The 18,782-nt window shown below is 36.3% G+C and overlaps 2 protein-coding genes across 2 annotated transcripts in view; one reads left to right on the top strand and one right to left on the bottom strand.

Moving 5' to 3' along the window:
* Positions 1-3: 3 nt before the first annotated feature.
* On the top strand, positions 4-3,376 carry gjd6 (gap junction protein delta 6). The gene has a single exon (XM_082154805.1). It carries the CDS (start codon positions 743-745, stop codon positions 1,895-1,897), a length of 1,155 nt encoding a protein of 384 aa, XP_082010931.1. The 5' UTR covers positions 4-742; the 3' UTR covers positions 1,898-3,376.
* Positions 3,377-3,470: 94 nt separating this feature from the next.
* Positions 3,471-18,782, bottom strand: part of sh3gl3a (SH3-domain GRB2-like 3a) — a 41,198-nt gene continuing 25,886 nt past the window's right edge. Inside the window, exons 2-11 of the mRNA XM_082154789.1 lie at positions 17,627-17,695; positions 17,446-17,518; positions 16,067-16,210; positions 13,843-13,976; positions 13,197-13,355; positions 11,689-11,792; positions 11,217-11,341; positions 9,003-9,035; positions 8,618-8,692; positions 3,471-6,058 (exon numbers count right to left, since the gene is read on the bottom strand). Of these exons, the coding sequence (XP_082010915.1) occupies positions 5,853-6,058; positions 8,618-8,692; positions 9,003-9,035; positions 11,217-11,341; positions 11,689-11,792; positions 13,197-13,355; positions 13,843-13,976; positions 16,067-16,210; positions 17,446-17,518; positions 17,627-17,695 (1,122 nt within the window). The 3' untranslated portion in view covers positions 3,471-5,852. The remainder of the gene's footprint in view (positions 6,059-8,617; positions 8,693-9,002; positions 9,036-11,216; positions 11,342-11,688; positions 11,793-13,196; positions 13,356-13,842; positions 13,977-16,066; positions 16,211-17,445; positions 17,519-17,626; positions 17,696-18,782) is intronic.

The following is an 18,782-nucleotide window of genomic DNA, read 5'->3' on the forward strand; positions in this document are numbered from 1 at the left end:
ATGTTGAACCGTTGAAATGTTTCTTGAGCAGCAAATTAGCATATAAGAATGATTTCTGAAGGATCATGGGACACTGAAGACTGGAGTAATGATGCTGAAAATCCAGAAAATCCATAAATATATTTAAAAGAAATAATAGAAAACAAATATATATATTGTATACCGAATAATATATGTCAAATATATAAAAAGAAATTTATAAAGCCTTAACTTTATTTTTTATCAAACAAAAGCAGCATTGGTAACCATAAGAGACTTTTTCAAAAACATATATTTTTTAATGCTTTTAACTCAATTCAAGCCAATTACAAAGTTACAAACATGACTGACAAAATCACGCACTAGGCAACTATCACATTTTAATTGATCTATTTAGCAGACACTTATCCAAAGCAGCTTACAACTGAGGAACATAAGCAATTTGTCATAAGAGCCAACAATATTCATAGCGCGCAATGCCAAGTTTAAAGTATATAGATTAGCACATGCACGTATCCACTATCTGTGGCGTATTTTTAAAAGTGGCCTTCAGAAGGAACCCATCCTATCACGTACGGCGGCAATCTGAAAAGAACGTAATCTGCCGACGCTATCAAGAGTAGGAAGAGTGCCGTCTCTCCTGTGGTTTGTAAATGGACTCTAAAGACAAGCGACAGGCACCATGTGACCAATGTGAAGTGGCCGGCACGGTCCCAAGCGGAGGCCTTATCTCTGAAGGAGAAAGGGATGGCTGGGAGCAGTGATGGCACCTTCGCTCTCTGGCCAGAGCTGTAACATGAAAACACCCGTCCTTGCTGGCAACAGAGCTAAAGTGGATCTATTTCAGGTGCTGTACTTCAAGAGGCCGGTGCGTAGAGACATGACAGAATGGACATTGCTCAAGCGGCTGCTGGACGCCGTGCACCAGCACTCCACCATGATCGGACGCCTCTGGCTCACGGTCATGGTGATCTTCCGCCTGCTCATTGTGGCTGTGGCGACTGAGGACGTTTATACGGACGAGCAGGAGATGTTCGTCTGCAACACCCTTCAACCGGGGTGTCCCAACGTCTGCTACGACGCCTTCGCCCCCATCTCCCAACCTCGATTCTGGGTCTTCCAGATCATCACGGTGTCGACGCCTTCTCTTTGCTTCATCATCTACACCTGGCACAACTTATCCAAGCATCCAGAGGGCGAGCAGGCGAGGGAAGCGTACGGTCGCAGTTGCGATTCGGATAGCTGCTCCATTAAGTCGCACAAGCACTTGGGTCACAGTCTTGCTGATGTTCTCGAAGGCATCGCCAACCAGAGCGGGCAGAAAAGCTCACAGGCGCAGCGGGAGACCGCCGCCCCATCCAAGATCTCCCCGGGAGTCCTTTCAAAGTACTATGTCTTCCACGTGTGCTTCCGTGCCGTTCTCGAGGTCGCTTTCGTCGTGGCGCAGTGGCTCCTCTTCGGTTTCAACGTTCCCGCTCACTTCGTGTGCACGGCGAGTCCTTGCACACAGAGGGTCGACTGCTACGTCTCCCGTCCCACTGAGAAAACCATCTTCTTGATCTTCATGTTTTGCGTAGGTGTTTTCTGCATCTTCCTCAACTTCTTAGAGCTCAATCATCTGGGCTGGAAAATGATCAAGAAGTCAATGCTCATCAAGGACAGCTCCTGGAGGGGTTACGGCGCTATAAACCAAGACTCGCGGTCCATAGCCTCTCTAACTTTCAGAGACGTGACCAGCACCACTTCGCTTCCTACCCTAGATCTAGTGGTGGACCACCAGCCTGACTGGACCTGTGTTGGGAACTGCTCGGCGAAGAAAGACAAGGACACCTACAGAGGAACACAATTGCTCAAGGGTATATCGCAGCCAAACAAAGAAAGAAAATCAAAACAAAGGAGCACTGAGGTTTGGATATAAACTCAATTACGGACAATTCGAAGAGTCTTAAATTTGATTACAAAATGGTAGTGTATGATAGATTTTTGAAGGCAGCTGCTGCTCGTTTGTTTGGATGAGCTTAAGACAAAAAAATAAACTATAAAATGTACAATCAGCCATGACATGTAATCAATATTTCCACGTCATTTATTTATGCAATATACAGTGTGTAATAATATATTCATTTACAACATCTATAAACAACTTTGTGTATAAATTACGCCAGAGAGCAAAAAAGAAAACAACTCACAAGCCTTTCCTTTCACTCAGTGATGTAGTGATGAACGTTCGAGAAGAAATTTCATAAGAACACTGTAAAATTGGTTTAGGAGTTAGTAATAGTGTTTGGAAGTAAAGAGCTATTCTACATCGCAAGTTTGAGATCGGGATGATTAGGGTGCCACATCTTCCTTTGTTTCAAGCAATTTCATATTGTTTTCACAATCATCTTCAGAAAGTAGTCAGGTAGTTTTTGTGCAGGGTCTATTTCTGTATTTTCTTCAGTATTTTGTGCTGAGACAATTATACACAACCGTTCAAAAGTTTGAGTCGTTTCTTTTAATGATTTTTTCATGAAAGAAGTCTCTTCTGTTCACAAAGGCTGAATTTTTTTTAATGAGAAATACACAAACCATAAAATTGTAAAATATTACTACAATTTAAAATAGCTGTTTCCTATTTGAATATATTTTAAAATGTAATTTATTCCTGTGATGGTAAAACTGAATTTTCAGCATCGTTACTCCAGTTTTCAGTGTCACATGATCCTTCAGAAATCATTCTAATATGCTGATTTGCTGCTCAATAATATTTTGTCAATATTATCAATGTTGCAGTTGTGCTAATTACTAATTTTGACGAAGTTTTTTTCATGATTCTTTGATCAATAGAAAGTTCAAAAGAATGTATTTAAAAAATATATATAAATCTTTTGCAACATTATAAATGTCTTTACCGTCTTTCTGAGCAATTTAATGTTCCTTGCTGAATAAAAATATTATTATTATAATTTTTTTATTTTTTAGTACCGTCCCCAAACTTTTGAACGGTCGTGTAAGTAGGTTGACTTCCTGAGGATTGTAAACACTGTGGCACTTTCAAAATAGTGCTCAGTTTGGTTTAAGTGGTCTGTAAAATGAACTTTTGGTCGATTTGAACACGTTTTTCCAAACAATGGAAGATATGCGTTTGATAAAAATTTCTGAAACATGGGACAAGTAAAAATATTTAAACAATATATATATAATTTTTTTTTGTGTCAATGTTTGCGGCACTGCTTTTCAGTAACTGTGCGTCCCCGCTGCTAAACCTGCAGCAAAAGAAGTGATATTTTCCTGATAACTTGCAGTATGAATTGAATGTGATGAGATAAAACATTCCTGTATGGTGAAATAATGGCAAAAAAATCTTTCAATTAAGTTATCTCTGAGGGCAAAAAAAAAAGAAGAAAAAAAGAAGCTGCGTAAAGCAAACCAGTGTATGACTTTTTTAGCTTGTCCTTTTGATGAATCATTAAAACGACATTGGGCCAGTTGTTTAAAAAAAATAAATAATAATTTCATAATATAACAAGTTGGAATGTTCACGGCATCTATAGCAATTAGAGAATTTCTTTCACATGTATAGTATAATTGAAAAATATCCAAATGAACTAGAATCAGATTAAATCAAATCAAGAGCTTGAGAATGTGATTTGAATTGAAACAGGAAATATTTATTATCCAGGCCTATTTGAAAATATTTAGTGGTATTTGCTAAGGGAAGCATCACAATTATTACGGCTCATATTTTTGAGGGTTCGGGATTGCAACCTGTAACCCTAAGAATGAAACTTAGCCTTGTAACTGGTCATGAAATGATCATTGACATGTTTTTTTGTTTTTTTTATGCAAAAATATAGTACTTTTGCCAACTCAGGTTTTGTGCTGTTAGTGGCACAGAAATTCCACATTGCAGCTTTCAGCATAATTTGTTTCTTCAACTTTTACTTTTTTTTCCCTTTTTGCTCTCTGACTGCTTAATTTGGCCAGAAAAAGATACAACAGGGAATGACAAGTCAAAAAGTTATTGGTCTGAGATGATTACAACATTTGTGACAGTTGATGGCAGTATCTGGCCAATACAGGAACAAAAACAGTCATTCAAAGTTCCATTTCATGCACAAGAAACGAACTGTTCAGAGTAACAAAAATAATGTTTGACATTAATAGAATACAGTCTAATTTTGGTGGACAAACACAGAGACAAATTTTGTCTGAATTCGAAAGATGTCCAATTTAGTTTAGAAGCACAGGACGGTTTAACTAGGGCGAGAAAATGTTTGATTAACATCTGCAAATTTTTAAATGTCCTTCAGAGTACGACATAGGTCAAACAAACCACATAGGCGAGCAAAAGGTTCTTGTTACATACAGTACAAAGTTATGATCCATATCAATATATATTTATATATATATATTTTTTAGCACTCCATAAGATAAGACTGATAAAATTTTGTATTTATCGGCATGGCAGAAAGAGATACAGTAGAAAGTGCAATGTCCTAAAACCAAAAATCACAACACAAAAAATAAAATGTGCACATCAATGGGTGTGTTATTCTAAAGCTTTAGTGCAATACAGCCACCGTTCAAAAAAAGCACTGGAAGGCGCAAGAGAGCAAAACCCATTAAAACACCCGCGATGCTTACTATGATACCGAAGATCACAATAAGTCTGTAAACGGAGACAGGAAGAGAGTAAGAGTAAGACATTCATAAGAGTAGCAGTCAAGATAGTCACAGTTTTTAGAAAAATTGTGTTTCAAAAAACACATAAGACCACCGCAGGCAGGTAAACCCCATATCAGAGCCAAAAAAAACATACGGAGACAGCAAAATACAAAATCCACCCCCATTGGATGCAACACATTTCCAAATGAACAAGGTGAATGCTGCGTTGAAGCTGAAATAAAACATGTGCATTGAAATTACACTGCAAAAAATTCTGTATTTCCAATAATCGTAATCGTTTTCCAATAAAAAATAGCTAAACATCCTAAAATCTAAATCTGGAGAAACAAAATTGTGTAATAAAAGACTTACAAGCATATATATATGTATATATGCATCTATGGGCTGTTAAGCTATTACAATTTTTATCTTATTAATTACATGATGTGCCAATTAATTAGTCGAATTACTCGCAAATTAATCGCACATCAATTTTGGTATGATATCAATTCAAGACAATTTTTTTTTTTTTTTTTGCCTTATATCTTGAATTTTAGTGGCATTTTAGCTGCATTCTAATCGGCTTCATCACATGGTCAGTTGGTGCCCTGCATCATGTTCTTTCTAAACTGCATGATATGTAAAGCCCTGTTTACATCTGGTATTAAGAAGCGGCTATTAGAGCAGAAATGAAAGCTGCTGCTCTCCATGTGTTTTGTCTCCTTTCGAGGTCATATGTAAATTGCGTGAGCTTATTTCGCCCATTAGATCGAAAGATCTGGAAAAAAAGGCCATTCATTTACCCGCCCATAGACCCTCCCCTCAAAGAAATCAGGACAGAAGTGGTTGAAAGTGGACAAAAGAGACTGATTAATACAGCAGGTGTAAACAGGAATGTGTCTCCTTTGTCTACTTGTGATCCGATCAACCAAACGCATCTTAAAACCAGGTGAAAACAGGGCCTAAGATGACGTATAGGTCTGTTTTAGTTATAAAGATGTTTAGATAAATACTGATTAAAATGTTTTCGCAGTGTAAAAATCTAGATGTTGCACCATGAAAACGTAATAAGTTAAATACTGAAATGTGAAAGCTTCAAAATTGTCTGTGGTAAAAAGCAAGGCTTTCATTGGTGAGAATGCAGCAGAGGATGATGGGTGCGTGGACGGTTGAGACAGTCTAGTTTGGCTGTGTGGTCAGTGACCACTGGTTGTTGGCTCGACTCATTGAGGCAGGGGCACTAGGACCTCTACGTAGTTTATGGGGAAGAAGCCCGATTCACCATTAATCATGCCTTCATACCAGTTCTCATCAATCTGATTGGTGAGGATGATGATGTCGCCCTCTTTGAAACCCAGCTCACCCTCGTTCTCCGGATCAAAGTCGTAGAGCGATCGACAACAGGGCTGGTCCATGTGTGATTCTATCTCTGTAATGAGGAAAATACAACCATGTCACAGATTTAAACATTTGTTAAAAGATTAGTTCACCCATAAATTAAAATATTGTCATTATTTACTTATTATTCATGTTGTTCCAAACCCATATGTTCTTCATTTTCCATTGGAATCATTTTATGTTCACCCTACAGCGTTCATAGTGACCATTGCTGTCAAACCAGTGTTTTTTTATAGTACCATTGATATGCTGTTATAGATTTTGTAAATATTTTGAATATTTTATTCTTGTATTTTCTGTTTTCAGTAATTTTGCAGTCTTTTTATATTTTTTAATGTCTATATGCTTTTTATTAGGTTTTATATTTCATTTGAGTTAATTTAGTTTTAGTTATTTTAGTACTTCAACATTAAGTGAAAATGAGGAATGTTGCTGAAATAAATTATTATTATTATTATTTTTTTTGTTAAAGGTGCTGCGTGTAATTTTTTGACAATACAAAAAGCATAAAAATACCAAAATATGTTTGCATAGATTTAGGAAACATGCTAAGTTCAAATACTTGTTTCTCTGAAAAACAATGCTACCGCCAGTTATTTGGTAATTTGGACTGCAGTACCCATTTCAACCACTAGCTATCAATATTACATACTGCACCTTTAAAGGGAGACTGCATTTCTTTTGGAAATGGGCTCATTTTACAACTCCCCCAGAGTTAAACAGTTGAGTTTTACCATTTTCGAATCCATTCAGCCGATCTCCGGGTCTGGCAGTACCACTTTTAGCATAGCTTAGCATAGATCATTGAATCGGACAGGACCATTAGCATCTCTCTCAAAAAAAATGACCAAAGAGTTTCGATATTTTTCCTATTTAAAACTTGACTCTTCTGTAGTTACATCGTGTAGACGGAAAATGAAAAGTTGCGATTTTCTAGGCTGATATGGCTAGGAACTATACTCTCATTCCTGCGTAATAATCAAGAAACTTTACCATGGGTGCAGCAGGCGTAATGATATGACGCAGCGCCTGAAAATAGGTCTAATAGGTTAGACAAACTTAGTCCCGGACACGTTGGAAGTTACCGAGCTGGGGACTATTTTCAGGTGCTGCGTCATATCATTAGCCTGCTGGACTCATGGGTACAGCAGCAAAGTTTCTTGATTATTACGCAGGAATGAGAGTATAGTTCCTAGCCATATCAGCCTAGAAAATCGCAACTTTACATTTTCCGTCGGTCTTAGTACACGATGTACCTACAGAAGAGTCAAGTTTTAAATAGGAAAAATATCGCAACTCTTTGGTCATTTTTTTGAGAGAGATGCTAATGGTCCTGTCCGATTCAATGATCTATGCTAAGCTATGCTAAAAGTGGTACTGCCAGACCCGGAGATCGGCTGAATGGATTAGAAAACGGTAAAACTCAACTGTTTAACTCTGGGGGAGTTGTAAAATGAGCCTATTTCCAAAAAAAGTGGAGTATCCCTTTAAAAGGGTTCGTCCACCCGAAAATGAAAATTCTGTCATTAATTGCTCACCTTTACATAGTTCCAAACCCGTAAGACTGTCGTTCATCTTCTAAACACAAATGAAGATCTTTTTGAAGAAATCGGAGAGCTTTCTGTCCCTCCTTGTTTTCTCGGTTTACTACCTTTCTAGGGCTTGAAAATGGTAGCTGCATAGGCCAACTCCACTTTCAAGCCCTAGAAAGGTAGTAATTGCATCAGATTTGCATCAGATGCTCTCAGGTTTCATCAAACAGATCTTCATTTGTCTACTGAAGATGAACAAAAGTCATACGGGTTTGGAACGTAGTAATTAATGACAGAAATTTCATGTTTCATGTTTATTTTATTTCAAGTAATGAAAATGGTTTTCATAGATTCATTTCAGTTTACAACAATAACCTGTCAAACTTCAAAAAAGCACCATAAAAGTCTCATATGTTATATTCTAAGTCATATTATAGATTTGTGTGAGGGATCAAAAGTTAAGTTCTCATTACATTTAATGTTCATTCGTATTCAGTCTATTCTTCATAAAAAGCTATCAAATATAATTAAATTATAATGCACAAAAATGTATAATAATGCACAAATATAATTCATTAACTTGTAAATAGTGAACAAGATGCATGGACTGTTTTCATAATGTTTTTTGTTTTTTTTTGGTCACTTAAAAGAAATGTTGTTAAAAAAAAATTATTTTATTTTTTTCCAAAGAACAAACAAAAGTCATTTAGGTCTTGAATCACATGAGGATGAGAAAATTGGGTTTAAAATGAAATATTAAACACCACTGGGCTGCTTCCAAACAGCCAGAACAACTCATTTTAAAATTGGACCAGGTTATTGAGAGGAAAGTAACAGAAAATCATGGAATAATGTAGTTTGAGAGTTGATGTGTGGGTAGATGAGATGAGTAGGTTCACATGAAATCTGTGACCGCAGTTATCCAACAAAAGCTCCACATATTTCTGCAGAATTCAAATAGCCATTACTGACAAAATACTACACATCTCCTGCTTTTTATAACAACCTCACAACCTCACATTCAGTGTCTAGGCATGATCCTACAGGACAATACTCACGTTTACAATTACCATTGGTGCTTTCAGGCCATGATACATTGGGTACTGTGGGTGATGTGTGTGTGAACTGATCAACTGAGAGCAAAAACACATGAGATCAAACATGAGAGACAGACACATACACACAAACACAGTTGATGAACATGACCACAAAAAACAACCATGTGGTCTATGAATTATGTATGGGAATTTTAAAGTTGTCTGATAGTTTTACTTTGCTTACTTTCACCACCCCTTTATGTTTTGATCTCTTTTAAGTTTTAAATCGTCCCAATACTTCTAGTTTTAAAGTCTCTTCAAGTCTGATTACATGCATCATCATGATGCAACTGAAATATAATAGTCCTACTAATAAAACATTTCTATGATAAACATTACCACCTACTTTTTCCATTTACAGAGTGGATGACCTGGAAATCTGAAAAGAATATGAAGGAATTATGTAAGACAACATGATGGTGGTGATAAATGTGAGCAACACACAATGAAAGCCAAATCGTGATCCTCTTGATTTTAAATTACTTTAAATTACTATGAAATAATGACAGCCAGAATAAAAATTTAATAAAACAAATCACAAAATGAAACTGGTGAATAGAAAACCAAAAAATGGACTGTATAACACTGTAATTCTATTAAGACCATTAATGCAGAATATGTGATTTTTCCACTAGTGAATGGCTGGTAAACCAATAATATAATATAATATAATATAATATAATATAATATAATATAATATAATATAATATAATATAATATAATATAATATAATATAATATAATTAGCCTGGCAAGCCAGACCTACATCAAGATGTTGGGTCTGGCAACTCACCATAGACACAGCTCAATCCGAGGGGCGGGATAAACGGCTGTCTCTCAAATTCCCTCGGCACGCAATAGGACAGCGCTTCAACCAACCAGAGCGTTTTCCCAACAGCGGAGCTAGTTGATAGATTCAACTTTTGAATCTGGCCGGCAAAACTACGAACACATCTTTCTTTTTTTAAGAATGACTTAAGTGCTGTTCTATGCTCTTTTCTCAAAGAAAAACTTAACTCCAAGTCCTCCAGAGTCGCGGCCAAAGCCTATAGTTCGAAAGACTATATATTCTCCAGCAGCAGCTCTTCTTTGTTTTCAAGTGGCAGCCGTCGCAACTCTGTCGTCATCATGTTAAGCCCGCCCCGCCTACTCTATACACGACGTGATTGGCCTGACCCAATTTAGGTTTTTGCAGCTTGAAAGTCAATGGAGAGTTGCTAGACTGCCCTGGCTGCAAAATACATTTTGCTGCCGCTAGGGTGCGTCTAGATTTCTAGGCTATAATATAATATAATATAATATAATATAATATAATATAATATAATACTAACCATGAGCTATGATTAATAAATGTATCACTAATATATATATATATATATATATATATATATGTATATATATATATATATATTAGGGGTGTAACGGTTCACAAAATTCACGGTTCGGTACGGTTCGGTTCGGTACGTTTTCCATAGGCTACAGCAAAAATAAATAAATGCCAGAGAAATTTCCTTGAATTAATTTTTTTTATTATTATTTTTTATTTAATGATCATAAAGTATGATTATTTTTTTTATTTTTTTTACTGAGCAATAATGGAGCTATACTTGACTCTTCTTATGAGCATATAAAACAAAACAGCTTCTTGGACAAAATGAAATGTAATATTGTAGTAGTAGGCTATTATAAACAAAGGTTTATTTTAGTTCAGATTAACATTTGAGGGCAGCAATTGTATTTATAATGTCAAAATAAAACAGACGTAATGTTACTTGAAAGCATTATAGCCCACTATTCCTGACAAACTTCCATACTTGCAGTTAGTGTTACTACAGCAAATCCATTCCACGGTGAATGTTGCTGATCTGTGGACACCGGCCAGTTCATTCATGGCACGATGTTTCTTCCTGGTTTCCACGTCAGCGCTGTTTGATCCGTTAATAACAGAGAAATGTGCATGTTTCTCACTAGATCTCGCAGCAATGTTATTACTTCAGTGGCGAATTCAAAAAGCATTTGAAATTCAAATGCTTTCTTTACTGGTCTGGATCTCTTAGCGCTGTGTGGTGTTGCTTGATCAGGCTCGCGCATAGGGTCTCGCGAGTCCCGCTTCACAGGTCAAAACTGATAAACGGTCCACACAAACACATTAAGAGTAGCTCAGTTTCGTTCCTTACATTGCATTTGCCAGTTGATGTTGTGGTCGCGCCAGCCTCTATGAGCCACCCGCGACGCGCCTTCATTTGAAATAACGAAATTTTGGTCGGCAGAAAAAATGCTCCAACGAACCGTTCGGTACGTAATGCGTACCGAAAACCGAACCGAAAGCCTCGTACCGAACGGTTCGATACGAATACGCGTATCGTTACACCCCTAATATATATATATATATATATATATATATATATATATATGCTACAAACCATAAGTACTGTACTTTGATTATTTTATTAATATTATCCAAAATTAGACCACATTTAAAAATGAGATTTTCTTGCTTAGATTTAAGCACATAAGAAGCTCTCCTCTTGAGAGCTGTCAAGATGTTTTCTGGTTGATACCTGTGGTTTTGACAGATGAGGTGTGGGAAAGTCCATTGTGCTGTGTGTTCTCGACGGTCTCCAAACTGGACACGATCGACTTTGGCTTGAACTCTTTTTTGGGCCGACTGCTTGCGGTAGATATCCTGCGAGAGCAGATGCCAAAATGTGTGCATAAACTCAATTGTATATTAGCAAGACACCTTTTTATTTTGAACACTTTGATAACATCACAATTTTTTTGGGCTGGTTTCTAAAGCAAGTGAAATCAAAATCACCAACAAAGTCTGAATAGTGGAACAAAACAGGCTACAAAAAAAATTAAAGGAAGAGAGATTCATCTTTTTCTGTTTTCTCACAAAATGTGTTTTCCTTGCTGACCAATGAAAATTGACCAACAGCACATACTGTTACTGTCATACTAGATACATGTAATATTAACAGGGAATATAGCTGACTTTTCAGCTGCCAGCATGTGCAGTTGAAGATATACCTGTTCTGTATTTTGCTGTTGAGTTCCTCCAGGATCTCCAAGGACTGTCGATGGTAATCCAGAGCTGCCTCAATCAGAGCTGATAACTGACTCACTTGCTCCACCTACAGGCGAGTGAAAGACATGATGTTTACAGAGGTTAACCCCAGAACAGAAACTTAAAGTCCCCCCTGTGGTGAAAATCAAGCTTTTAATGTTGTTTATATGTCTATGTGGTGTTTTTAATATGCTTTAAGACGAACCATGTGCAAATTCATAAGTCAGCACCATTGAGGAGTATTTTCTCCTTAAAACTGCAGTGAACCAAAAACAGTTTCATAATCACGGTTTGAAATCGCTGGTGTTTCTGACGTCACAAACTACCTTGTAACCAATCACGTCAACATGTGATCATCAACAAGCGGATCTATGAGCTGGTGTGAGTGAGTGGAAGCGGGGCTTATTTGCATATTCATAGGGTGTAGAGTTACATTCAAGCTATTTTAAGGCATGAAGACAATTTTTTCAATGAAAAAACGTTTAAATATGTAATTTTGGTGATCAAAGATGAGTTTTATGGGTTAAAATGATTGACTACAGGGGGACTTTAATGCCCAGTGTCGTGGCTTTTTTTAAGTAGTTTTAAAGGAGAACTCCGGTCAATTTTAACATTGAGCTAATTTTTTTGTACATTTGGAGTGCTGTCAGTACAGAGAACAATGACAAAAATCGGTGTTGCGTGATAACCTATGCGCGTGAACTCGACAATCGACTACTGTGGACTTCGACCGAAAACAGGAAGAAAATACAGGTATGTGCGCTGGCTGAATTAACATCATCTTTATTCATATCTTTCACATCTACTGCAGTAAGATTCACCGCGTTCACTCTGAAGGAACCACTCACAATGGCTGGGCACTTGTGATTGACACATCAAGGATGTTAAGAGGCTAAAAGCAGGTTTAAAACTTGCCCCATTGAAGTCAACAGGGTGCAAATTTTAAAAAGAGACTAACACAGTGTAGGCAACACCGATTTTTGTCGTTGTTCTCTGTACTGACAGCACTCCACATTTACAAAAAAATTAGCTCAATGTTAAAATTGACCGGAGTTCTCCTTTAAGTACATTTATGTAACATACAAGAAACTATATGTGCAAATACACAATATGTGAAATATACATGAAAAAGGTATAGTGCAGAACGTTTATATATACAGTGGTACCAAAATGTATTTAGACAATCGAACCAAATTTAAAAATGTGGGATTAAAGACTAATATAAACCTATATATATATAAATAAATGTGTCACTTAAGTATTGTAAAACAGGAAATAAAAATAAAATAAGGTTTAATTTTTTAGCATGAACAAACAATGAAAATTTTATTTTGTATTAACAAAGATTATTAAATGTTGTAAAATATATATACTGCTCACTGTTAGTTCATGTTAGTTAATACATTAATGTAACAACCTCACTGTAAGTGTTACCAAAATAAAATGTTCTCAACAGTAATTTTTCCCTTACATCATTCTCCAAAAAGTTAAACATGCTCCTCTCAGCAAGGTCTTTGGATTCCTCAAACTTCTCCACAGCCTGTTTGATCTCCTCATCAGGAATCTTGCCCTGGCGTTTCTTCTTATAGTCGAAGTCTAGCCGTCGTCCCTCCAGTTTCTTCAAATGATGCTATAAGGGAAATCACACAACATGCTTTCATTAAGTAATAGGCCAAAAAGGCTAAATTATTGGCCGATGCTTATTATCTCAAAATTATCAAACACTGATCAATTAATCGGCCTAGTCGATATAGCTGTATTTCACTAAACTTAAACAAAAAACTGCAAATGCACGAACTGCTTGATGTTAAACCTTAAAGACGAACTTCATTCTGTAAATGACACTGTCTACTAATAGGGGGAGAATCAGGGAAATAAAATGAGAAGAGTTGCTTGGTCAACATAACGGCCACCATGAGAGGGTGATATGCTCCAAGAAAGCAGCTTTTTCTAGGCCACTGATATGCCTGGATTCTTCATCTCATGTGAGTTTACATCTTTTCAAACCTCATTTCAAAAGACCTTTAAGTATAAAACATTTTTAAATGCAAAATCCTATTGCACTTTTAATAATTCTTTCAAATGAAATGATAATAAACAGCGAAATGATGTCGTACCACAATCTCTTTGAGGTCTTTGTCTTGTAGAGTCTGAAGTGGGTCGATGAAGTTCTGTTTCACGTTGATATCGAGGGCGTCTTTAATATCGGCCATCTGTTTCATGGCTTCACCAATGTCCACCAGCGCAGCCCCTGAGAAGATGATGTAGACCCACTGAAGCAATGATTTACTTCCATAAAAAAGATAAAAAATAATCAAGGATTTAACTGTGATTTAAAAATAGGTAACACGAGCAAGTTTTTGGAAATATATATAATTACTATATATACACACACACATATATATATACATATATATATATATATATACACACATACATACATACATATATATACAGTGCTATGCATAAGTTTAGACACCCATGCTAAAGTTGACTAAAAAGAGGAATAAAAAAATCATCTTTTGGACATTGAACTTAATGCCTTCATTAAAAAAATTAGGAAAAATCCAACCTTTAAGGACACCAATTTTCTTTGTGAATGAATAATGTATCGTAAATAAATAAATGTTCTTCCTTAAAATACAGGGTGCATAAGTCTGGACACCCCTATGTTAAATTCCCATAAAAATAGCCCATTAAAATAGCCCCAAATCACCACATAGCCTTCACCATACCTAGAGATTGGCATGGTTTTATTTCAGTTAGCCTAATAGCTGGTTTGATTTGCATTGAGAGATGATCTTATGGAAAGTACTCCATGTCAATCTCTAGGTATGGTGAAGGCTATGTGATGATGTGGGGCTATTTTAATTCCAAAGGCCAAGGGAACTTTATCAGGATGCATAGTATCCTGGATCCATGAAGTAACTGGCCTTTAAAAATAAAAGTCTGCCTGCCTCTATGGGAATTTAACATAGGGGTGTCCAGACTTATGCACCCTGTATTTTAAGGAAGAACATTTATTTATTTACGATACATTATTCATTCACAAAGAAAATTGGTGTCCTTAAAGGTTGGATTTTTCCTAATTTTTTTAATTAAGGTATTAAGTTCAATTTCCAAAAGATGATTTTTTATTCCTCTTTTTAGTCAACTTTAGAATGGGTGTCTAAACTTATGCATAGGACTGTATATATATATATACACACACATAGTCGCTGTCGAGCAGAAACCTTCATGTGATTAACTCTGCTAATAAATGTTTTTTCCCCCCTTTAATGAAGAAATTGTGCATCTAACCTGATTGAAATGGAGACTGAAGATAAACCAGTTAGGGAAAGTGCAAGTGCAACCCTCTTTTTGCTGTTGTTCATTCTTATGATTGTAAATTCGATAGTTACTTAGTGCTAATTGTTTTTCATTGATTTATATTTAGGGGTGTGTTTCCTTTATTTTGAACTGGATACAATTCAAGCTTTGAACACTACTCGAGCTGAATGGCTGTTCCTAAAAGTATTTTCAACACACTGAGGGAGTTTTGAATTTGTAAATGAGTTGTATTTTTTGTGCTTACTCGATACGTTTGGAAATGTTGTTTCTATTTGATATGTTTGGATTTATTGTACTGGTGTAATCTGCGTATGGGTATTATGAATTTAGTATTGGACTTCATCAAGAATATGTGAATACATGTTGTTTATATGAAACATGATATGATAGGGATCATATAAATTAATATAGACATTTATTAGATTCCTTTGGGATGGTTTAATTTATGAATAATTTAAAAAAAATCAGGATAATATACAAGACTTACACCCCTTTAGTGCACAGTAAATCGTCACACCTCGTATCTCCATATTTCCCTGCCCTACCTCTATGCAAGTGTAAATAAAGAACTGTTTGTTTGAATAAGTAGTGTTTTCTTGATTGATGGATGGATGGATGCAAATGCTTCAAATAAATGTAGCAGAATCCATACAACACTAAAACCAATTTTATAACACAAATAGATCTGACTTAATTCTGACTGGATGAGCCACATTGGAAGTCATTGTAAAATAATTGGTATTTGCACATTTGTATCTGGCATCAACAAAGCACCACAAGGTGTCAGACTCGTGTTTAAATGTTATAAGGAAGGACAGCCCTATTACAGGAAACACGTTTCACAATGCACAATGTGCAAGTTTGTGTGACTCAAGGAGAGAGAGAGAGAGAGAGAGAGAGAGAGAGATCGACTAGCATTCCATCACATTGCAGCTGGATTTCTGCAACTGTTGGCCTGTGGTTCATGTCTGTGCATGTGTGTACGTGACTGTTGGTATGTGCAGACGTTACCGAAAGTGGACTCCTCCCCCAGTTCCCGTCCATATCGCAGCATGCAGTCTCCTAATAGGCCTTCGGTTTGAGGATAACCCGTCGTCTTTACCTGCCCTCTGATTTTAGACACGGTGTTGAGCATTCCCAGTTTGGCTCTTGATGCTGTGCAGATATATATATATATATGACATACACTCATGATTAAACTATAAATCATAACACTGCATGCTAAACATGAGTCATTGAACTAAGTTACAGTAATTTAGTAGCAGCAGGGAATCAGTGCCTACTCACAAAATAAATAAATAAAAATGATGCATGTAAAAAGAAAACAGAAACAATACAATTTCCAAATATGAGATAAAACAATATAATAATATAAATTAATATTGTGGAACAGTGATGACGTTTTAGAGGGAGGTGAGTTGTAAGTGTTCTCAATATGTAACGATATTCAACAATATTATTGATTTGACTGCACTGTCTGACATTATTGGATGAGAACTGAAATAAACTGGACGATGACATCACTGTTTTCTGCAGAACTACTTTATAGATGCAATGAACTATTTTAATAATTGATGATCTTTACAACGGAACTGAATCAATACTGAACTGACTGAACAGCAGAAATGAACTCTGTTCGCATCAATTATCAGTATTTTCCTGTGTATCACTGTAAAGCTGCTTTCAAACCATCTGTATTGTATAAAGCAAGTGCTATATAAAATAAAAGAGACTTGACTTGAAAAATCAGGTCCACAAATCAGTCAGAATGGTGGAAATGGATGGATAACATTAGTTAACCATTCAACCACTCACCATTGTAGATTACATTTAATTCGAAATACACAAAAAAGCTGCAGCCATCGATTTGATGACTGATTTTTACTGTTCTATTTTTTATTATTATTATTATATTATTATATTTATTATTATATTATTATTTACTGAAATTGGGTAATGATGCTGCAAATTCAGCTTTGCATCCCAGGAATAAATTACATTTTAAAATATATTATAATAGAAAACTACTTATATTATATTATAATATAATAAAAAATTCTAATAATATTTCATAAATTTAATATATGCAGTAAAATATGTTTACATCAGCCTTGGTGAGCAAGAGACTTATTTCAAAAAACATTTAAAAATCTTTTGAACAGTAGTGTGAATCTGCTTAGACTTTGATGTGACTTGGTTTTAATAAATAGTATGGTAGTATAAACAAGTTATTATTGCATTGGACACTTGTTGATGGTGTAAAGTAAGTGGTGTTTCAAAAGTCTTTAACTCAAAAATCATGCCTAGCCTCCTCATTTCAGAAGTAATGTAAATGACTTAATGCAATCCAGTGCAAATTGCAGTAAATAAGTCTGATTTCTGAATCGTACCTGGGTTTGGTTGAAGGTATTCTGTGGTTTTAGTCATAAGTTCAAAAACAGACTTGTTGGTGACTTCTATTTTCTGTAAAGGTGGGAAAAGCAGAAAGAGTAAATAGAGTAAAGATTAAAGATGATAAGAGTAAATATGCTTGTAACGTGTGAAGAAGGCGCTCATTTCTGCATTTCTCACCCGCTCCATTTCCATGAAGTCTTCATCGAGTTTTGTCCCTTCTGCACCGCTTATCTTTTCACTTAATAACTAGAAAAAGAGAGAGAAAGAGAGAGAGAGATATTAGATCAGGGACAGGAAGTTTAAGCAGGCTGAAATTACATGATGTTTTCCTGTGCACAAACTGGGGAGGGCGGAAGCCTCTATCTTTGCATATTATAGAAATTATACCAGACGTCATTGGTTAAGTTTGTGTGTGTGTGTGTGTTCAAACCAGCAGTTATAAGATGATAGTATACACATTTTGTGGTGCACAATATTAGAGAAGCACAATATTGGAATTTTGCTGATATTCAACATGCTGAATCGGCCCAAAATACCCTGATGGCGTCCGACTAGAGACAACGGTGCGGAAAAAACGAAGCCGACCACAGCTCAAAAATGGCCCGATGGCATGTGGTGTGTCCTAGTCTCAGCCTCAGATGTCACGCCCACGGACCGTTGGCTGAACATCTGATGCATAAGGCACACTTTTCTGGAAACACTTCAGAAGTTTCGAAGTCGCGATCTGATTGGTTGAATTCTGCAGGATGTCTGGGAAGATGTGAGTGTTGCGTTCTTTTATTGGTGAACAATAAAATAAACAAAAGAAATGCCTGGAAACAAATGCTGTGATGCCAAAACCCCTCGTGGAGGAAGGAGGAGTTCGCGGCTCCATTGTTGCCGTAAACTAGCACAACGTTCTTGAATTAATAATTTATTAGATGCACGCCGGTCTGTTATTGTGGGGACATCGACATTATATTGTCACGCCCCTAAACATGACCCTCGTTTGGGAAGCAATCCAGCGTAAAATGATTTGCGCAAATATATAACACTTCAACGACTTTCTTTGGCACGATTTCCTTCATAAATGAAATTCAACCACGGTGTCCTCAGTGACTCAGGTGCCAGGAGTCTATAGAGATGACTCATGGGCGGGGCCACTAGTTTGGAGAGACTGTTTATGATTTATGGGGATTATAAAAAAGGAGTGGGTGGATTTTTTTACTATTATTGGCTGGTTGTGTACACACTGTGGACACACATCTGTGTTAAAATACCTTTTAAAAGTGAATTTTGTATAACATGTCCCCTTTAAATGGGAATGCTGTGATAGGCATCATATAGGCAGACA

This window comes from Leuciscus leuciscus, assembly GCF_965113295.1.
Source record: "Leuciscus leuciscus genome assembly, chromosome: 2".
Taxonomy (NCBI): domain Eukaryota; kingdom Metazoa; phylum Chordata; class Actinopteri; order Cypriniformes; family Leuciscidae; genus Leuciscus; species Leuciscus leuciscus.